This window comes from Saccopteryx leptura, chromosome 4 (genome assembly GCF_036850995.1).
Source record: "Saccopteryx leptura isolate mSacLep1 chromosome 4, mSacLep1_pri_phased_curated, whole genome shotgun sequence".
Classification (NCBI taxonomy): Eukaryota; Metazoa; Chordata; class Mammalia; order Chiroptera; family Emballonuridae; genus Saccopteryx; species Saccopteryx leptura.
The window spans coordinates 205,353,229-205,376,074 of NC_089506.1; the positions used below are offsets into that span (position 1 = coordinate 205,353,229).

A 22,846-nucleotide genomic window follows, 5' to 3' on the forward strand; every position below is an offset into this window, starting at 1 on the left:
GCTGGACACAAAAGAATTGGCTCCTTAAATGACCAAGAATGTTAATTTCCTCCAGCTGGGGCATCTAAAGCATAAAGCCCAGCTGCCAGGAAAGCCCCCCCACCCCGGCCCCCAGAGGCCTATTCTCAGAAAGAGCCTTCAAATGGGGGCAGGGAGAGACTGGGGCCCTGTAGCCTCAGAAAAGCCCCTCATTTGTACTGAGCTTCATCACACCAACCATGAGGGGATCTTCAGGATGCTCCTTGGGCTCAGGGAGGTTAACTGCCTTGTCCAAGGTCACAGAGTAAGAGAAAAGAAGAGGCAGAATTCAAAGCCACTGAAAAAGCCACTTCCCATGCTCTCTGCCTGCTTCCCAGAGCTGCCTCTGCTAGACTCGGTTAGGGTTGCAATTTTCTTCTCTTTACTTATTCTTAGTAAGACTCTCCATCTTCCATCTCCAAAAAGAAAGCTATAGCCCTGCGGGACACACCTGCGGAGACTGAAGCCCCTGCCAAAACCAGCTGGCTCTGTTCCACCTCCTGCTGAGGCCTCTGCCCCTCAGCTCGGGGAGGGCCTGGGCAGAAGGCCTCCATTCCCTGAAGCTGCATTTTTCATGGGGGAGGGAGGCAGAGACCCACCAGCTCAGAATCCCCTGGGGTGGCAGTTAAACACGGAGGATCCTAGTCACCCAGACCCACTGGACCGGCACCCCTGAGGATGTGCACTTTAACAGGCACTCTCCCCGCAGGGGTGTCTGACCCTGCTGGCTGGGCACTCGTGGCCCTGGCAGCTGTTCCTCAGTGTGCTCCACCTCCTCCTATCCGTTCCCTGCTAGTTCTGTGGTGGCTGATCTGCTCCACATCGTAAGCCCTGGAGACTACTGGGAAAAGTTACCAGGGATGAGAACACCTCGAGAGAAGGATGCGCTGAAGCCAAACACCTCTATCTGTAGAGGTTTCCTGTTTCATTCTGTTGTTGGCACTCTTTTCTCCTCCACTTCTACAGTTTTACAGTCTACCCCACCCCCCACACACACACACTCTCTCTCCCTTCCCCCTCCTCCTACTCTTAGGAAATAAGAAGAAAGGAAAAGAAAACCAGTGTGCTCTGAAAGGAATCTCCCGCAGGCTCGGAGACTTGACCCCCTGCTAAGCTCAAGGCCCCACGCTATTCAAGGTGACTGTTCTTCCCCCTCTGAAGATGCCCTTCAGCCCGCAGGAGCAACGGGGCCAGGCCCCCAGACCCACCTTGTCCTGGTTCTCCAGTGAGTACACGTAGAGGGGCAGGAAGAGTCTGTTGAGCAGGTGGTCTGTGAGCACATCATTGAGGAACTCACAGTTGATGATCAGTATGTCATTGAGATAGTGCAGATGGTCCAGGTGCTCGGCCACCAGGTCACTCAGTTTTCCCCGATTCCGGTGCCTGCCAATAAAAACGACAGCCTCAACTTGGAATCTGAAACTCAGGACCCTTGGGCCTAGAATTAATGGTCTGAGACTTAAGTCACTGGGATATGTTCATTCATACAACAAATATTTGAATTACTTTCAAAAGAAACCTACCCTGGCCCTACTAGTGGGATACACAGAGGGAAACAGAGGTCCACTCTAATCCATCAATTTTAGGGGACTCCTGGGGCCCCCCTACCCTCTGAGGGCCTCAGTATAACTCACCTCCCAACACCGCAACCTCAAAACAACATGGGTAAACAAAGCAAAAACCACCTACGCTCTTAGCAAGCAATTTCACAAGAGTAGCCACTAGCCAATGTGGCAAGATCCCCTGGCTCCCAACCTAAGCAGTATTAATGGAACAATAAATCCTTGCTAATTAAAATGCTCCAGAGGAAAAACCTCCCAGACACAGATAGCAGTATGGGGATTATAAGAGGGAAAGGGAGGTGGGGGAGCAGAAGAGAGTAGAGGGGTGGGGCGAATAAATGGTGTGAACACACAACAGCATACAGATGATGTAGCACAGAACTGAAACCCATGTAATTTTATTCATCAATGTCACCCCAATAAATTCAATTTTAAAAAACTGCTTCAGAGGAGTCCCAAAGAGAAAAGCAGTCCTCAGCAGCTAGCTGCATGGGACCCACGGGCCCTGCCCATCTGTGGGACAGCGCAGACATGACACCTCACCCCAGGCCCCCGGAGGTCTCTGTCTCCTTCCAGTGAATTAACAAGGATTCTGGCTGGGCCCACGGGTGAGTCAGTCTCAACCGCACCCCTAAAATAGCCGGTGGGCACATGCTTTCCCCACCCCCGAAGCCGTATATGTTGCAAAGAGCAACCTAGATAGATTAAGACATTTTGTTTGTATTATGAGTATTATTCAAGTAATAGATGGCCATTTGAGAAGGCAGAAAATTAAAGAAAAAAATAAAAGCAAAAAAAGAAAAATACCAAACCCATAGAAACCAAAAAAACAAAGTATCCTATAGCCCCACTAACAGATGATGTGTTGGCACTTGTGACCCTACAGTGTGCTTCTCCACACTTCTGTCTCCATATAGTTGTACATCCATCCATCTAACCATCTCTACTTTAAACAAGTAAGTCAAATCAGGATAAATTTTGCTCCTTTTACATAGTTTTCGATAATTATTCCTTATTATACTTAAATGAGATGTTTAGTAAATATATACTTATGGCAAATACATGTTGTAAATTAGCCTAACAGTATAATGAGTGCCTAAGAACCTCCCACCCACCTGAGACCTAGAACATTCATACACAATGTTTCTCAAGCTTTTACCCCATGTAAGAACTGAGGAAATTTTTCTTTAGCAGAATATATAATGCACTTTACTTTTTAAACCTTTACTTAAAAAAAATCTTACCAAAATAATATATGCTGATGTGTTTAAAATTCAAATAGTACTTGATAAGCCAGTAAAATAGAGCAGCTCCTGGCCCAGCCTCCACCACCCCTGCCCACTCTCCAGAGGAGGTGGATTTTAACTCAGCTGTTTCTGTGCACAGTTCCTCCCAGACTTCCATAAAATCCGCGAGGAGGACCTCTGTTTTGTGATTGAGCCATCACATCGTATTATGACAGAACTCTGTGTTCCTTCCACTCCTTCCCCCCAATAGTCATCGGCAATTAGTGTTGACATGATCATAACTGTTCACTGCAGAGACAAATAGAGGACTAGGGGTTCATTTCCTTCCTTGTCTAAATTTTTCTTCTTTTTTGAGTTAAGTGCTTCCTTATGTTTCCTATCTATAACTGTTCATATCCATATGGGTCCTTACATTCCCAACTGTTCCATCTGCTCTGCCATCCACCTATCCTTGGTTCTTTCTCAACATGAGACCTAATACTCTATCTCTCTAGCCCCCTCCTCCTAGAAGACCTCTTTCCTGAGTCCCTTCATCATCCTGACCCCTTCTATGTGTGCCTAGAGCAAAGCTGTCATTAGGGACAGTCGTTCCCAACTGACAACAATTTTATTTTATTTTTAAAATTTTTTATTTATTGATTTTAGCAAGAGAGGAAGGGAGAGAGAAGAGAGACTGGAAAATCGATCTGTTCCTGTATGTGCCCTGACTGGGGATCAAACCAGCAACTTCTGTGCTTCGGGACAATGCTCTAACCAACTGACTTATTTGGCCAGGACCTGACCGCAATTTTAAAGGAGACATTTGGCAACATCTAGAGATATGTTTGGTTGTCATAACTGGAAAATAAAAAACAGGTGCTATTGGCATCTAATGGGTAGAAGACACAGATGCTTCTAAACGTGCTACAATGCACAGGACAGCCCCTCACCAGAGAATTAGCTAGTTCAAAAGACCAATAGTGCCGAGTTTGAGAAATCCTTCTCTAGAACTTCTATTCATCACCCTAGGGCCCAAACTACCATATTTATGCTTTTTTAAAAACAGATATATTGAGATATAATTCACACACCATAAAATTCACCCATTTAAATTACAAAGTTTGGCATGGCTGGTTTGCTCAGTGGATAGAGCATCAGCCCAGTGTATGAACATCCAGGGTTGGATTCCCATTCAGGACACACAAGATAAGTGACCATCTGCTTCTCTAGTCCTCCCTCTCCCCTTCTCTCCTCCTCTTCCCCTCCCACAGCCACTGGCTCAACTGGTATAAGCATAGGCCCCAGGCTCTAAGGACAGCTCAGTTGGTTCCAGCGTATCGGCCTCGGGCACTAAAAATAGCTCAGTTAATTCAAGCATTGGCCCCAGATGGGATTGCAGAGTAGATCCCAGTAGGGGAGCATGCAGAAGTCTATCTCACTATCTCCCATCTTCTCTCTTTAAAAAAAAAAAAAAAATGCCCTGGCCAGTTGGCTCAGTAGTAGAGCATCAGGCTGGCTTATGAATGTCCCAGGTTCAATTCCTGGTCAGGGCACACAGAAGCAACCACCTGCTTCTCCACCCCTCCTCCTCCTCTCTCTCTTTTCCCCTCATGTAGCCATGGCTCGATTGATTGGTTTGAGCACATGGGCCCAGGCGCTGAGGATGGCTCCGTGGATCCTTGCCTTGGGCAATAAAAATAGCTCAAATTGCAAGCATAGCCCCAGATGGGCAAAACATTTTGCCCCAGATAAGATCTGCTGGGTGGATCCCGGTTGGGGCCCATGCAGGAGTCTATCTCCCCTCCTCTCACTTGGAAAAAGAAGAAAAATAAATTAGAAAATTTAATGGGTTTTAGTATATTTGTAGAGTTATCCAACCATCATCACAATCAATTTTATAACTTTTATAACCCTTCCCCTTAAAAAAGACCTATACTCATAGTCAGTCACTTCCCATTTCTCCCCAAGCCCCTTTCTCCTGTCCTAGGAAACCATAATCTACTCTCTGTTTCTATGGATTTGCCTATTACGGATATTTCATATAAATGCAATCATACAATGTAGTCCTCTGTGTTTGGCTTCTTTCGCTGAACATTATGCATTCCAGGTTCATCCATGGTATATAGCATGTATCAGTACTTTTTATTGTCAAATACTATTCCATTGTACTCAAATAACACATTTTGTTTATCCATTCACCAACTGACAGATCATTTTAATCTTTCAACCAGCTGCCTACTACCCTATCTATAGGCGTACTGAATTTAGTAACCCTAATCCCCTCTGGGAAGTATCTGAGTTGTTTTCAATTTTCTACTACTATAAAAAGTAGGCCCTGGTTACCTCAGCTGGTTAGAGCATTGTCTTGAAACAACAAGGTTGTAGGTTTGATCCTTAGTCAGGGCACACATGGGAAGGAACCAATGAATGTACAACTAAGTGGAACAGCAAATGAATGCTTCCCTTCCCCCTCCCCAATCTCTCCCTTCCTCTCTCTGTCTCTTTACAAATCAATCAATCAATAAAAAAACTAAGCCCTGGTCAGACAGCTCTGTTGGTTGGAGCGTCGTCCAGAAGCACAGAGGTGGCCGGTTCAATCCTTGGTCAGAGAACATACAGGGACAGTTCGATGTTCCTGTCTGTCTCTCTCTCTCCCTGCCTCTCTCTAAAAAAGGAGACAGGTGGGTGGAACCTTTTAGAATATAGAGTCAATATTCTGCCTACATTAGTACGTTTTGTCCTAATGTTTATTTTTTCTTGATGAAGAGGAGTTTCTCCCCGAACCATTCTGTCCATCTCACAAGCACCCACAAGGTTACTTACTCCTCGTCGGTCTGCACACAGTTATCCAGCTCAATCACGTGGCTCCCAATGAACCAGACCAAATTGGAGAAGTAGGGGACAGCAGTTTTATCTCTGATATAGTGTAGCATGGCCTGGTTATCCACTGTGAAAAATTCATGAAAGAAGAGAAAAAATAGAGTCAAACTACTAAAAATAACTTGGGGAGATTTAAAAAAATCACAATAAAAAAGCCCGCTACTAAAATCTGAATCTTTTGTCTTTCCTGAAAATACTTAAAAATGGTTAACTTACTCATAAAACTATGCTTGCCAAGGTAGTTCTTATACTAATTTATAATTAATAAGTTAATTGGGTTAAACATTAATTATATTAATTTGGGGTTAGACAAAATAGTACATTAGAAAGCCTTACCAGCGGTGTATTTAGCTAGCCTAAAATAAAAGCTACACCACTCTCAAGCAAGTTTTCTATGTTTACATGTAAATGATAAATTAAGAAAGCAAAAACTATAGGTTAATAACTTACATGACACTGGAATAAGGAACACGGGACTCGTCATTGAAGGAAAGGCAAAATACAGACAATGGTTAACAGGGTTAGAGGAACTGGGATGGTGAGACAGCTGCTCAGAGGGAGAGAGCTAAGGCAGGAGGCATCTAAACCGAAAGACACAGGTTAGCAGAGAACAAGAGAAAACAGGTAACAGCAGGCAGCAGAACTGCAGCCTGGACCAGGTCGCAAACTCAGAAGCCTGCCGGGTGGGCCGATGGGTCAGTGAGCGAAGCCAGCAGCCTGGGCTGTGAACCGGGGAGCATGACACCCACAGGGGCCACTGCTTCTCAGCACCTCACCACGGCCTGTAGGACTGTGGGCCCGGAATAGCCAAACCTACATTTTCAAATCAGAAATCCAGATTCTTACCCACGATCTTCTAATTTTTAAATACTGGCACTATATGCTTTTTCAAAAAATATATAAGCTAATTAAAACCTGTGTGAGGGCTGAATCTGGCTGTCAGGCCCTCAGATTACAACCTCCGGACAGGCCCCACTGAGATCTTAGAAAGGCTTTTCAATTTAACCCAATCCCAGAACTAGTCTGGAGTGAGTCCCTGAGGCGCTCCCGCCCCCTCCCAATTAGGGGCCATTTCAAATAATAACATCCTAGTTCATGAGGGTCAAAGATCTCTGGTCCCTGAGAAAATAGTCCCAGCTCCAATGTGGTGATTACAGGGAAAATAACCCAGGCTTTAGGCAGGGAAGGCATTGCCCTGTGGGGCAATTCCAGGCCGGGAAACTCGTGAGCAGCCAGCCTTTGTGCTGGTGTGGGCAGGGAGTCTCGGAAGGCTTGATTTGGGTATTAAGTGTATCTTGAAAGAATGGAGGAATTTGTAGAGTTTTGCAGCAAGCCGAGAATACAATACTGCCCCCTGCTGCTCGAGATGAAAAATGCTTTTGTACTTTAAAGATAACATAACCCCTGGAAGTATATTTTACAGGCTAAAACACAAAAATTTAAATCTAACATTTCAAAGACGACTCTGCTTTATCTAATTATCACTCGGCCGCTCCAGGTCCCACGTGTGCCTCTCTTAGGACACTGCTACTTCTGTGTCAGCACTAAGACTTGAACCTGCAGAACTGAGTGTGCAGGGAAAAAGTGGTACAAAACTTTCCTAAGGGGCCAGCTAAATGTTCAATGACTGCAGGCCTTCTGTGAGACAAGCAAGCACAGCTCTAATTACGGTGCTCCTCGTTACCACCAGAGAACTGGGCTCATTGACTCCTCAGAGCGAGTGCTAGCTGCCAAGGCAGAAACCGTAAAGAAAACTTACCTTTGTAGACATTCAAAGTGATGGTTCTCACAGCGATTCTAACCATGCTTTCAGGGTGATTAAAAAATTTGATGGCTTCTGTGTACAGGGCAAAGTCATTAGTGTGCTAAAACAAAAGAAGTACCAAAAAGGGATTACAAACGTGAGACAGGCCCACTCCCACCCCAGCTTTCCGAATCTTATCAGAGACTTCATTCAGTACAAGACAAAAAAATAAAATAAATGTCACCAACATGGACGTTAAGCCAGCGGTTCACTCCCAACGGGGAATGTGGGAAGGCCCGGTGAGGAGAGACCACGGAAGGAACAGAAAAGCGTCCAGACCCGGCTCATGAGCTGTTCTACCGCTTCTTAGCTGTGTGACGTAAATCTCTAAGCCTCTGTTTCCTCATCTAGAAAGTGGGGATAATAATTACCACTTCATAAATGATAGGGTTATATGAGGCATTTACCACACAGTGCTAGCCCCAGCATCTGATGCCTAATAAGCACTCAGTAGTAATGCTACTTATTATTAGATTCTGCTCAAAATAGATAAATAAACAGCTAGAAAGGCAAGCGTCAAGTTTTACCATATTCAGAATCTCTCCTGGCTATTCTATGTTCCTCTATTTGGAAATCCGGAAAGTGTAAGCATTGCCACAGTAGAGGAGAATCTGAGGAGTATTCTGACATTAAAAAGGGATCATCAGAGCAGACCAAACTAGTTCAGAAGCACAGGACTCTGGTGTTGGAGCCCTAAGAAAAAAACACAGCAGGACTAGGGCCGAGGGCAGAAAGGCGGCACACTCAGCTGCCTTCTGTGGCCAGTTTTCCCACGTGGCTCCAGAGCCGCCGTGGGACACTCAGAGGCAGCAGTGGAGCAAGAAAGAGGTGACAACTGTCTAATAAGAAATACACGACTATGAGCACTAGAAGTCAGGTGTACACTTAACAACTGGTAGCAACTCTACTGGCCCAAATAAAAGAGGAATCCAAGCCCGCTTCAAAATGAGGCTCCGACCATTCCTCTAGTGGCCAGCAGGATCCCCTTCCTGACACAGCGCTCTGGCCCCAGAATCCCAGCACTCTGCCCTCCTAGCTGGGGGCACAGAAGCCCAGATGCACCTGAATGAAGAATTTGTTCCTCTCGTTGATCTGAATTTCACAGGCGGATTTTCTTCCACCTGGGAGAGCCCCTCAGAGAATGCTAATGTCATCTAACTGGTGCTCAATAACCCTGTCATGTTTATGTGCCAAGTACTAGGCTACATAATGTTGATTTTTTGAATGGCCACACACAATTTTTGTGATTGGCAGCTAGTATTTCTTCCCTTTGAGGCCAGCTCTTCCCCACTGACTAATCTAGACAAAATCAAAGATCAGACCACTGTTGCTACATCATATGGGAACAGCTAGATGGAGTATGCCCAAACTCAGAGGGTATGTTTGGGAATACGGTCAAGTACAGGCTGCACAGCATATGTAGCCATCAATCAGTCGACACCTGGCATGCAAACAGCACGTGGCTGTGTGATAGCCAGCCTCCAAGATGGCCCAGTGATCCCGACCTTCTGTATTCATACCCTGTGCCATCCTCTCCTGCAAGGAATCAGGTCTTCTGTGGCCTGAAGAATACAGCCAAAGTGAAGGTCTGTGGCATCTGAGACTGGGTCATAAAAGGTATTACAGCCTCCCCTCGGTCTCCTGGATCATGTGTTCTGGGAGAAGCCAGCCACCCTGCCATGAGGACCTTCAAGCAATCCCTATATGTCTAAATCATCCAGACAACAGCCAGGACCAAATGGCCAGCCATATGAGCAAGACTCCTCGGAATCAGATCCTCCCACCGCAGTCCAGCCTTCAGATGATGCAGTGTCATGAGACACCACGCCAGAAATGCCCTGCCAGGCCACTTCCAAATTCTAGACACACTGTGTGATAGATGTGACACGGTTCTGATCACTGAGACATGAGAGGAAGTCTGCTGGGAGGCTTCTGGGAAAGAAGGTTTTTGGAAGTTAAAGAAACCAAAAAGGGAAGTATTCTCATCAGGCTTTTTGGCAGTGGCATGTGACGTCTGGAGCTGCTGCAGCCGTTCTGAAACCATGAGGGGTTGAGCCTAAGGAAATAGGCCAACTGTATGTCAGCAGAGCAAGAATATGGAAAAGCCTGGATCCTTGACGAAGTGGTTGAGCCACATGATGACCAGCCCCAGGGCAGTTGGTATCTGGACCTTATGCTATAAGATAAACTGACTTTATTGTTCCAAGCTACTTTTAATTATGAGAACAATAACAATTTACTTAAATTTCTAGTAATTCTCCCAAGGATTACCAAGGATGTTAGCTTGTAAAGAGTAGCTATGCCTGGCCTGTGGTGGTACAGTGGGTAGAACATCAACCTGGAATGCTGAGGTCGCCAGTTCGAAGCCCCAGGTTTGCCTGGTCAAGGCACATATGACAAACAACCAAAGAACTAAAGTGAAGCAACTATGAGTTGATACTTTCACTCCCTACCCCTCACTACTCTTTCTGTAAAATCAATAAAGAAAATCTTTAAAAAGAATAGCTATGATTTTAGGAAGCCAGGTACATACTAGGTGCTGTGAGGGTATCATCTCATTTAATTCAGTCCCTAAAAATTTCTACAAGGTATACATTATCCCCATTTCTCAGAGGAAGAAACTGAGGCTCAGGGAGTGGGGCTTCCCTAAGGTCACACAGCAGGGAAGTGGTAAAACGGGGTCTGACTGGAGTCCCTGTTTTCCCCATACAGTAACACGACTCCCAGTCAACTTCCAAGTACTTCTCCCTGCCAGGAGTAATGCTCTCAGCTTGCATGACTGAATTTTACATCAAAAATAAAGAGGTGACTTATTAAATTTAAAAAAAAATGTAAGCATGCAAGGCCAAGCAGTGTTCCTATGAAAATCAGGAAAGAGCAAGCACAGGAGTGCTTTGTAGCCCTGGCCGGGTAGCTCAGTTGGTTAAAGTGTCCTCCTGATACACCAGGGCTGTGGGATCGATCCCCAGTCAGGGCACATACAGGGGTCAACCAATGAATACATAAAGAAGTGAAACAAGTCAATGTTTCTCTTTCTCTCTCCCTTCTGCTCTCTCTAAAATCAATCAATAAAAAAAATTTTTTTAAAGCACTTTGTTCACAGACAGAAAGCCCCCTGGACAGAAGGTCCATCTGACCAGCTAGCCATGCACCCAAAGGCACCCCTCTGGCAGTCACTTACCTCGTTGTAAAAAAAATGGACAGTGTGGTTGTTGAGTTTTAACGAAAGCGTTTTCAGGAATGATATATAATAGGCCATAATCTCTTCATCGGAAAAGTCAAACTTATGAACAATGATGGAATTTACATAGTTATTAGAGAGCAAATAATCTAGAGGGAGAAAAACAAAACACACAAAAACCAAGTTAATTCGTGCTGGAGGAAAGACAAGCAGAGAAAGTCAGGTAACAAGCAGACCGATGACCACGGGAATACACCCAAACCAGTCATGCTTCTGGGAGAAGTTATACCAGCTAACGGGGAGCAGCGTAACCTTTACCCAGCGAGGAAGTCAGCCACTACGCACAGCGGGAAGCAGTGCCAGCGAAAGGCCCGGGTCACCCTCCCACCACGCCACACGGGTGTCCCAGAACACTCGACACAGAGCTGAAGGGGCCGACGAGATGGCGTGTGGGCATTTCCCACACAACCCACGATGAGGGTAAGAGCACTTATTTCACATAAAGCTGCCCCACTTTGCTGTCAAGTCACCTCATCAGCCTTGAAAGCCACAAAGGGCCACACACGGTCTGTTTTCCTCCCTATATAGCAACATGACTTCATAAAAGCCGCTTTGTGTGGAATCTCACAACACGCCCAGCATCAGGCTGAGAGCTTCACAATGATGCTGCAGAGTAGGGCTCATCCTTCCCATTTTGCAGATGAGCGAAAAAGCTCAGAGAGGTTGATTAATTTGCCCGAGGAAACAGTCAGAAAGTCGCAGAGATGAGATTTGAACCAAGGTCCCATGTCAAAGCCTGTGTTAATATCACAGCTAACAGGGGCTAACAGTGAAATTGAGTTGATGAGGGCCTGGAGGCACTGGGCCGACTGAGGTCTGGCTACTGGCCCCAAGTCCCAGGCCCAGGGCCCCTGCAGAAGTACAGGTTCAGCGCGCTTCCAACCGCGCAAGGGAAGCTGGGTAACGGCTTCACGCTGCATCTCCCGATGTGGCGACGTTGGCCACGAGAGCAGCTAGCTTTGAAAGCTGTGCTGGCCTGCAGGCACAGGTCTGGAGACCAGCTGTGGCCCACAGGCCTCCAGGTCATGACCATGGCACTGGGCCCTTGCTGGACATGTTCTCCTCTAAGTCCCCAGCAGCCACCCTGCAAAGCAGGCTCCGCTGTACCCACTGTCTGTCCTCTGGGCTGCCAGCTGTCAGCCCTGCATCGTCCCACCTGCCTCCCCACAACTGGTTAAAGGCAGAGCATGACCGACACTGCCCGGCAGGCAGAAGCTCCAGGCAGCAGAGTGGGGTGGTTCAGTCTGGTCCTCGGACGGGGAACACAGCACCACCTGGAGCTACTCAGGTCCGATGAGGTGCCCCAGCCCTGACCCATTCAGATCTCTGCAGTGGGCCTGGGACTCTGTGTTGAGAAACCCTACAGGGTTTTCCGCCCTCTCGTGTGTGGGAGACACTGGGTTCGAATGTAAACTTGGACCCACACTTGGACCCTCGCCACATGCTAGCTGGGTGACCTTGGGCGAACCACTTACCCTTCCCACTCCCCAGTCCCCTTGTCTGAAAACTCAAATAACAGCACCTTCCTCTCAGGGCTGTTGTGAGGATGAAAGATAATACACAAAAGGTACTAAGAATGGAGAGGGACACAAAGTATGCACTCAATATTGTCAGCTGCCGTTATTCTTATTACTATCACTTGGAGATTCATAATCTTTACCACCACATCCCCAGGACTGAATAGAGTTGCTCTTGGGTGAATGAAAATAAACTATTGTTATCTGTCGCCAAAAGGTACCTAACTTAGGCCAAAGGATTACCATTTGGAATCACCGATCATATGCGAAGAGCCAGCCGGGAGCCCAGGACCATGGCAGCTATGGCACAGGCCACAGCCAGGTGCTCCTCAAAGCCAGGTCTCCGGGAAAGCCACTGCGTTCAGAAAAGCACACTGGGTGCTCTGGCTTTGCAGACAGGCCAAGGGGTCTGTAGCCTTAGGGAGTTTTCACAATCTCCTGATCAGAACGACTGCCAACGCTGAGCTGCTCAGAGAGGAGGCGGTGGTGGGTCTGAGGTGGGGGCGGGGGCTAAGAATCCTACTGTGTTTACAATGAGATTACATATTCCACAAGTCTGTGAGTACACCACTTGATCTAGGTGGAAATGTACATTTATGTGAATGCTAAGTACACACATGCACCTATATACTATACACATACACACCTTACAAATCTTAGGTGCCAGCTGGATGAATTTTTGCAAATACAGACACCCCAGGCGCCATCCAGACCAGACATAGCACGTCTCCCGCTCCCCAGGAGGCTCCTCGTGCCCCTGCCCAGGCATTACCCCCTCTCCAGAGACAACCCCTAGTCTGCCTTCCATCATCATAAACTGGTTTTGCCTGTTCTTGAACTTCATATGCATGGAATCACACAGTACACATGCTCCTTTCCCTAATCACATCTGAGAACTATCCATGACACTACACACAGTGGTAGAGTTTATTCCTTTTGCTATATCAACAGTATTCCATGCTCTGAACAGTCCAGACTACCCACCTAGAATGGTAACTTGTACCAAGCAGCCCAGGAGATACTGATGCCTACAGCACATCTTTTCCATTCTGTCATTCTGGCTATAGACGGGGATGAATGAGCTGGCAGGAGAAGGGACTGCTGAGATGTCGTGTTGAGCCTTATTGTGACTGGTTAGTGGCTTTCGGGCCACCAGAGGCACAGACGCCAATGCTGGTAGCTTCAGACATACAATCGTGAACCTCTGGGCTGCATTCTTGAGCTGGAAAAGCCACATGCTCCAATCATTGCCCGGCAGGGACTTTTCCAGGGCCTCCACAAGACGACTCTGTGGGTGGTGGAGGCCACCATGGGGGCAGCGGAGGTGCCTCTATTATTCGGCTGGGATTTTTCTCCTACCCCCTCGCTGTGTGGCCGACTTTCTGTGGTATCCTTTTGTAATAAACCCAGGAGTCTGTAAGTAATCTCAGTCTCTCAGGCCTTCTGTCACTTAGGTCACCAAACCCAACAGACAACAGGTGCACTTGTGAAATGGCTGCTGGTAATAATGAAAATCCGGAAACCACCTAAATGCCCATGGTCAAGTTAAATAAGGTATGCCCCCACAAAGCACAGCTCTTGAGCCAAACTAGGTAAGGATGTATTAATGGATAACCAGAAAGCTTAATATACACTGGTAGGTTGGGGGGAAATAAAAGAAACAGCAAAATGGTATGTGTACACTGAACTGTTAGGGTGAGAATCTACAGAACTTCTGCTTTCTATATTTTTGCAATATCTGCTTTTGGTTGTTGCTTTATAATGAGAATATGTCTATAATTAGAAAGCAAAAATATAAGCAAAAGTCATCCATCTTCTTACCCTCACAGATCCAAAATTCTATAAAACAGAAGTGACTTCTGCCACTTTGACAGAGCTCATAAAAGCAGGAGACCCTTTTTAGACCTAGTGCAAGAAAAGCCCCCTGATCCAAAAACCCCAGAATTTCAACTGTCCCAACTCCCATCTTTAATCCAGCAGCCTGTGCTTAGAAAGGGTTACCACAGAACAGACACCTGGGGGAATGGTACATTTAATGACAAAACCAACTCTTCTGCATGGTCCCATCTATCTGCCAGACCTGGTACTATGCACTGCAAACATGTCACACTTAAACTACTCCACTCCCTGGGTATAGGATTCTCCCCACCGCAGCTTGGAGAGTTCATCACCCAGAGCACATGCGGGGAATATGTGGCAGAACCGGCCTGGGGCCTAGTTGGGTCTGAGTCCAAGGCCTGCACCACCAAACTGGGTCTTCCCCTCCTGGAGTTTTCAAACCACACGAAATTCATATCCAGTGTAACAAAAGCTGATAACAAGGGAAACCACTAAGGGAGAGTCAACTCACATTCATCAGTGTAAGGAGTCTCCTGGAGCAGCAGCACCATCTAGTGGTCACTTTTGAGAACCACCACTCAACTGCTCTTGCCTACCTCTTCCTCCTTCCCCAAAGGAATGCCAATGACACCATCTCTACCACCTCCCTCCCATCCACCAGAAACTACTTTCAAACCTATCTTGGGGACCTACAGCCTGCCTCTGACATAGACATTTGGTCACTCGTCATCTCTTCCCCACTTTCTACACGTAGGGCCTGTGGCTTGGAATGGTGAACTTAGAATAAAGCTAGTGGTCAAGCATGGAGGATTAGGAGCTACATCAGGGATGCTCCCCCTCAGCCCTGTTGACATTTTGGGCTATATAACTCTTCGTTGCGGGGCTGTCTGTGCACTGTAGGCTATCTAGCAGCACCCCTGGTCTCCACCGACCAGATGCCAGTAGCAGCCCTGCCCCCGACCACTGTCATCATCAGCACAACCAAGAATGCCTCTGGACATTGACAAATGTCTGCTGGGGAACGATCATCCCCCAGTTAAGGACCACAGAGCTAACTCACCTGGGCCGAACCCCTTCTCAATGCTGGCCTTGCTAGAGCCATCACCTTGGGCCAGTGACTCAAACTCTCAGGAGTTAAATGAGGGCAGTGACAGCACCTGCCTCTCAGGGGGTTGTTGCAGATGGAGAGCTGGGGACACCGCGAGGGTAGGGCACAGGCTCTGAGTCACACATGTGCCGGTCAGGCAGGTGCTCGGGCCGAGTCCCTCCCCACTGCTGCTTCCTGTGCTTGCTCTACTGGCCGATGGACTCCACCTCTGTAGTAATAAACTATAAACCAGAAATGCAAACGCCCCCGAGTCCCTCAGCAGTAGGGACCCACCTAGCCTCCTACAGCACCACCGCTCAGGGATAAACATGAGGCTATGGACTAAACTGTGTGCCCCCCCAATCCTTATATGGAAGCCTTAAGCCCCAATGTCCCTCAGCAGTAGGGACCCACCTAGCCTCCTACAGCACCACCGCTCAGGGATAAACATGGGGCTATGGACTAAACTGTGTGCCCCCCCCCAATCCTTATATGGAAGCCTTAAGCCCCAATGTGATTGTCTTTAGAGACAGAGCCTTCAGGAGGTAGCTAAAGCTAAATGAGGCCACAGGACAGGGCCCTGAGCCAATAAGACTGGTGTCCTTACATGAAAAGGAAAAGGAAGAGACCCCAGCACCCACACACAGAGGAAAGACCCCATGAAGATACCATGAGAAGGCAGCCATCTGCAAACCAGAAGGGAGGCCTCCCCAGAAACCAACCCTGAAGGCACATCTTGGATTTCCAGCCTCCAGAAAATACATTTCTGTTGTCTAAGGCAGCCACCCAGTCTGGGGTACTTTGTTACGGCAGCCCAAGCACACTAAGATACATGGTGAGCACAGACATTTGAAAAGTAACACAAAACCACGCCAAACTACATGCGGCGACCCTCAGCAGGGCAGAGGCAGGTGTCAAGCATTGTCCTTACAAAGGGAGGTCTCGTGACTGATATTCTCAAAGAGGATGTTCAAGGTCTGCAACAGCTGAACGCACACGTAGCGGCCTGATTTCTGCCGCAGGATGTTCAAGAAGAAAACAAACATGTTCTTCTCCAGGAAGAAGCTGGGGAGAGAATGGGAAAGCATCAGTGATTTGGTTCCACACACGGCAGTCTAAACCATCCTTGGGTCCATGCTCAGCACACATGTGCACCCCACCCCCAGCCCAGCACCGCTGAGCAGCCGGACAACGCCACCTGCACAGCCTCAGCTGACGTGCTATCGAGCTCGTGTGGTGCTGGACAGGCAAATACAACTTCCCAAGTTCTCTGCCCAGAGTGTGGGGACAGTTCTGATTCCGGGAAGCAGTGAACTACTCGATTTCTGACAGAACGAGAAAGATCGTCACCTCCTGAATGATTACATAGTTACTCTGTGCTTACAAACCTGGTAAGCAGCATTTTCCATCAGATATTTTATACCCTTTGTGTTCCTTACACAAAGCCTCTCCTCTGCTCTCCCTGTCTCTGAGTGTTAAACAATGGGAATTCCCTACAAAGGAGTAAAAATAATGCTAATATTGAGTTGGTTTTCAAATTGTCAAGTTTGTAGTTTCCATATGTGGGGAAAAGAGTGGGAAGGAAGGAGAAGACGCTAACAGGGTCCTCACCCACTCCCCAAGGCTGCCTCTGCCTTTGATGCTGACAGGGTCCTTAACCACTCCCCAAGTCTGCGTCTGCCTTTCCTGTCTGGACAGGACATCTGCCTGCATGCAGCCCAGCAGGGTCCTTACCCACTCCCCAAGGCTGCCTCTGCCTTTGACGCTAACAGGGTCCTCACCCACTCCCCAAGGCTGCCTCTGCCTTTCCTGTCTGGACAGGACATCTGCCTGCATGCAGCCCAGCAGGGTCCTTACCCACTCCCCAAGGCTGCCTCTGCCTTTGACGCTGACAGGGTCCTCACCCACTCCCCAAGGCTGCCTCTGCCTTTGATGCTGACAGGGTCCTTAACCACTCCCCAAGGCTGCCTCTGCCTTTCCTGTCTGGACAGGACATCTGCCTGCATGCAGCCCAGCAGGGTCCTCACCCACTCCCCAAGGCTGCCTCTGCCTTTGACGCTAACAGGGTCCTCACCCACTCCCCAAGTCTGCCTCTGCCTTTCCTGTCTGGACAGGACATCTGCCTGCATGCAGCCCAGGGCACTGACTTTTGGGGGTCCACATTGGCTCTTTTAGTCTTGAAAAGGAGACCGAATCTCCTAATACTGTTGTTTAAAGGAAGAAGGTAATGTTTCTCGTTCTGTGTTCTCTGAGCTCAAGCTAAGAGCAGACAACCTGACAACCTCTCACTGGGGATACTCCAAACATATCACTGCAGTAACAGGTGTCTGCTGCTTGGCTTGATTTTGCTGACATCTCCCCCTCAGCTGTCAGGCAGGATTGCAGGCTGCATAAGTTGTTTGAATAAATTACCTGAAAATGGCCCCTAAAATCTTCTCCAACTCTGATTCGGGGAGCCATTCACATTGACCCCCAGAATATTTCTATCATTTGACTTATATTGTTTACCTTGTCTACCAAGGATCACCCAACAAGCTCAGTGCAGCACAATGATGGCCAACTTGGGAACTTGGTAAAATGCCTGTACCTAGATTCTGCCCAGAGATCGATACAAATGCTAGGTCTAGCATTCAGTTCAAGAGCCTGGATTATTTTCTTTTAATGTCCTGGAGGAGTTGGTGGAAAGTGACTAATTGTAGGGCTGGGGGGGGTGGGAACTAGAAGACGAGCCTGGAGGATCTGACAGCACCAGAGGTAAGGAAGTGCTCACAGACGAGCCTGGAGGATCTGACAGCACCAGGAGGTAAGGAAGTGCTCACAGACGAGCCTGGAGGATCTGACAGCACCAGAGGTAAGGAAGTGCTCACAGACGAGCCTGGAGGATCTGACAGCACCAGGAGGTGAGGAAGTGCTCACAGACGAGCCTGGAGGATCTGACAGCACCAGGAGGTGAGGAAGTGCTCACAGACGAGCCTGGAGGGTCTGACAGCACCAGGAGGTAAGGAAGTGCTCACAGACGAGCCTGGAGGATCTGACAGCACCAGGAGGTGAGGAAGTGCTCACAGACGAGCCTGGAGGATCTGACAGCACCAGGAGGTAAGGAAGTGCTCACAGACGAGCCTGGAGGATCTGACAGCACCAGGAGGTAAGGAAGTGCTCACTAACAATAGGATGGGGGGGAGGGGGTCAAGGACACAGGAGCCAGCCTGAAAGAGCTACCAGAGCCCAAAGCTGGGGCAAATTCAGCAACAAAATAAGTAACACAGTATTAGATTATAATCCAAAGTATGACTATCCATGAGTTCATTTTAATATAAATAACTGACTGAATACATAAATGGAAGAAATAAATCTTCCATGCAGAAGAATTTCAAATATTCTATGTAGATACTACCCCTTCCAGAAGGTGGAACTTAATCACCACACTCCCAGGTGGGGGAGATACTCCTCAAAACTGTCAAGGTCATGAAGAACAAGAGAAACCAGGAAACTGTCACAGGCCAGAGGAGAGCGGGGAAAAGTGACAGCTGAGTGCACTGTGGGAGCCCAATGGGGAGCCTACAGCAACCAGAGGATATTAATGAACAATCTGGCAAAATCCAAATCAAGCCTGCAATTTACTTAATAGTCAGGTACCAATGTCAGCTATTCCGATTTGACAAATACATCCTGGTCATCTAAGATGTTAACAATAGGGGACACAGGAGGGAAGGCCTATGGGAACTTTCTGTAGTATCTTCACAACTTTTGTGTAAATTTAAAATTACTCTAAATTTTAAAAAAAATGTATTAAAAACAAATTCTCTTGGGACTCTGCTAGGCAGCCATTGAAGAGTCAGTGGGCCTCTAGTAGCTCAGGAGTTTTTCTAAGCCCGACAGATGGACAGAAGAAGTCCATTCTAATAGAGGGGACACAGTTTCTAAACTTTAACCCAAGAGTCTCTTTCATTTCCAAAAACCAACCAATTCCTCATGGAGCCTCAAAGGAGGCTAGTCTTGTTTATAAGCAGCACCTCGCTTATTATTCACGTTGTCCTTGGGGATCATGGCCAGTGCCATAGGCTTGTATTTGCCACCACAAGTAGCTTTATCTTAGACAACCTCACTGATGAAAAAGCAAAGCTATCCAGAAAAATCAGAATATCTAATAAGAAACATGTTAGAAATTAACTTTTTTTTAAATGGTCTTAAAAGTGGCCTCAATACTTGAGATTATCTTATATAAAAATAAAATCTGTCTGGTGGTTGTCATAATCCAAATTCTTCTGCACTTGGACACTGAGACAGGTCTATTGGGGAAGCAGTTCGGGGTTTATCACCTTTGCTTTTCAATCGTTCAATAGGGACATCTTTTTTTTTTTTAATAAACTGCTAACATTTCTTTTTTTTTTTTTTACAGGGACAGAGAGAGAGAGTCAGAGAGAGGGATAGATAGGGAAAGACAGACAGAAACGGAGAGAGATGAGAAGCATCAATCATCAGTTTTTCGTTGGGACTCTTTAGTTGTTCATTGATTGCTTTCTCATATGTGCCTTGATCGCGGGCCTTCAGCAGACTGAGTAACCCCTTGCTCAAGCCAGCGACCTTGGGTCCAAGCTGGTGAGCTTTATTTGGCTCAAGCCAGATGAGCCCGCACTCAAGCTGGCAACTCCGGGGTCTCGAACCTGGGTCCTTCCGCATCCCAGTCCGACGCTCTATTCACTGCGCCACCACCTGGTCAGGCAAACTGCTAACATTTCTTAGTGCCTACTCTATACCAAACATTCGGCAGGAACTCTCTCTCTCCTTTAAACATGAGGAAACTGAGGCTGGCCTAAGGTTGCTCACGCAGAGAGTACAAGAATAAGGACAAACTCCTCCGTGGATTCTGGCACAAGGCACTGCTTCAACACTTCCCAGCTGTTTGACTGTGCACATAAATGGGGACAATAGGGCCTCTACCCTGGAGTCACAGGGAGATGTAAGGGGATTATCTGTCAAGAGCTCAGCACTCTGTTTGGCCCATCAGTAAACACAATAAATGTTCACTTTACTGTCCCCCAGTTCAGTCAGCCACTCAGCATCTAACTCCCCAGGACACTGTCTCCTTCCTTGTGGGTGATAAGGAGACATTACCGGAAAAATTACCCATGATAGTTTCAGAATTTATAGAGAGACTCATTTCCATAACCTCTGTATCTGCAGCTTGCAGTGTTTCAGGACATTTTATAGAGGGGGGGGTATCTGTGCGAGACCAAATCGGCGTCAAATTCTGACATCATCAAGGATGACACATGATTTACATGTAGAAAAATAGTCAAAGGAAGAAGAAAAATGAAAAACCACTAGAAACCCTTACTCAAACACAGAGCTGTCATTCTGATCTCCCCAAATCAGGATCTCGGTGATGGAACGGATGGTCTCTACCAGCAGGTTTCGGTTCTGTTCTGTGACTGTGGTGTTCTTCGTCAAAACGTGGTACAGATACCTGAGGGAAAGGAAAGGAAAGGAAAGTTTACCAACTGACATGAAAGCCAGGCTCAAAGACCTTAGCAACGTTAGAGGGCAATACGGCTGTGCTTTCTCAGATCCGGTTAGCACAATCCCCATTCAGATGGGACAGAACTTACCAGTCAAGAAGTATGTCAGACAACGCTTGAAGCGTTCCATAGCCAGAGGCACAGCAATCCAAATGGAGGCGGGAGAATGGCCACGCACTTGAAGACGGCCATCCTCAAACTCGAGTGCCTAAGAGCATCACCTGGAGAATGGGATGAAGTGGGGGTATAGGAGCCCACCCAGAGATTCTGGGGAACGAGGAAAGACCAGGCACTGGCCATTCTCAAACACTCTGCAGGTCATTCTGATGCTAGTGGAGCAAGTAGAGACACACGGCTTGGGTCGAAGTGCCTGACATAAGAACTGTGTGAAGGGCAGTCACAGCTTAGGGAGGTGGGTCCCAAAGCCAGAGCCGGGAGTCAAAATAATGTGCACTCACAAGACTACCACTGGGTTGCCCTTAATTCCCCATAAAGTGCAGAATGCCCATTAGAACTGATGGCTCATGTGAAGTGGGTTGTTCACAGGGCACTGATCTTATTTACTAACTGCAGATTGCTGAATTCACAAAGTCAAGTGGGCTTGAGACTATGGGACTGAATCTCACCCACCCAAACGGCCCTGGAAGGCCTACGCTGCTCCAGACCTATGCCATCTGCTGGGGCAGAGACAGGAAGGCCAGGCCCTCTGCTGCTGGAGACGCCAGCTGAGTCAGGGAGGCCAGTCCTGAGCAGTGTGGGGCCAGCAGCCTGGCCGATGCCCTGGGATTGCCACCTGGAACAGGTGTTAAGAGATGGCATCGCTAGGACCCACAAACTGAGGTGACTTCAGCTGGCACGGGAGCCTCAGACTCAGGAAGGCAAAGGGGATACCAAGAGTCACCTCCTGACTTGGAAAGCTTACATAGGAGCGCCCCGTCGAAAATCTCTAAAAATGTGCCGGACATAAGAGGTAGAATCCTTCAGAGGGAACAGTAAAAAGCAATCTGCTACGTAAGGGGGTGGGGTTTTAACTGCATGTGAGCCCTAGCCGAAAAGCTCCACTGGTTGAAGCACTGTCCCGAAGTGAGGAGGTTGCTAGATCGATCCCCGGACAGGGCACATACAGGAACAGATCAATGTTTCTTTCTCTTACTCTTCCTTCCTTTCTCACTAAAATCAATAAATAAAAATAAAAAATAAAATAAAACTGCATCTGCCTTCTGCTATGCAATAACTAGAGTAGTCCTCCGAAAACAGAAACCTCCAACACCTGTGCCCAGGTCTACAGGCAGGGCTTCACCTGGGAGTGGGTGCCAGTTTCCCCCGGGGTAAGGGGACTCCACAGCACTGGTGGGGCCTGGGATGAACCACGGGCAACTCACTCGTGAATCTCTGTCTTCATGTCACCTTGACTCATCTTCCTCAAGAGGCTCAAAGAACAGAGTTTTTCAAATAGTGCTTCACAGGCTCCTGCATCAGACTCACCTAAGTTGCAGGTTCTAGCTCCCCACCCCAGATCCACAGAACTGACTCCTGGGTGTGTTCCACGACGCTGAGTCAGCCCTGACTCCTGGTGACCTCCAGAATGAGTGATATCTACAGTGTCCTGCCCTCAACAGCCCTCGGCGCCTGTAGACTCACGTCTGGCTGCTTTTATGGAGTCTGTCCATCTCATATCCGGTCTTCCCCTTTTCCTGCTGCCTTCTATTTTTCCCAGCATTCTTGTCTTTTCCAAAGAAGCCTGCCTTCTCATAAAGTTCCCACAGTGCAACAGTTTCAGCTTTGTACTTTTTTTTGGCCTCCAACAATGCTTTAGGCTTAATTTGCTCTAAGACCCACTTGTTCATCTTCCTGACAGCCCAAGGTATCTGTCGAGCTCTCCTCCAACACCACACAAGTCAGTCATTTTCCTAACAGCATTCTTCACTGACCAGCTTTCATATCTGTACACAGTAACTGGGATTACCAGGGTGTGGATGATCTTAGCCTTGGTCTCTAATGACATATCTTTGTCGTGACCTTTTCTAATTCTTCCACTGTTGCCCTTCGGAGTCTAAGCCTTCACTTGAGTTCTTGGCTGCAGTCTTTATTTAAATTGATAACTGAACTAAGGCAAGCAAAATCTTTAACAATTTCAATATCCACTCTATGCT

At 47.5% G+C, this 22,846-nt stretch overlaps 1 protein-coding gene across 8 annotated transcripts in view; it reads right to left on the reverse strand.

Moving 5' to 3' along the window:
• CLEC16A (C-type lectin domain containing 16A) overlaps nucleotides 1-22,846 on the reverse strand; it is a 221,537-nt gene that overhangs the window by 184,331 nt on the left and 14,360 nt on the right. For all 8 annotated transcript variants that reach the window (XM_066382613.1, XM_066382610.1, XM_066382612.1 and 5 more), the window contains exons 2-7: nucleotides 20,513-20,641; nucleotides 16,106-16,239; nucleotides 10,672-10,820; nucleotides 7,446-7,551; nucleotides 5,630-5,753; nucleotides 1,227-1,401 (exon numbers count right to left, since the gene is read on the reverse strand). In XM_066382613.1, the coding sequence (XP_066238710.1) occupies nucleotides 1,227-1,401; nucleotides 5,630-5,753; nucleotides 7,446-7,551; nucleotides 10,672-10,820; nucleotides 16,106-16,239; nucleotides 20,513-20,641 (817 nt within the window). The remainder of the gene's footprint in view (nucleotides 1-1,226; nucleotides 1,402-5,629; nucleotides 5,754-7,445; nucleotides 7,552-10,671; nucleotides 10,821-16,105; nucleotides 16,240-20,512; nucleotides 20,642-22,846) is intronic.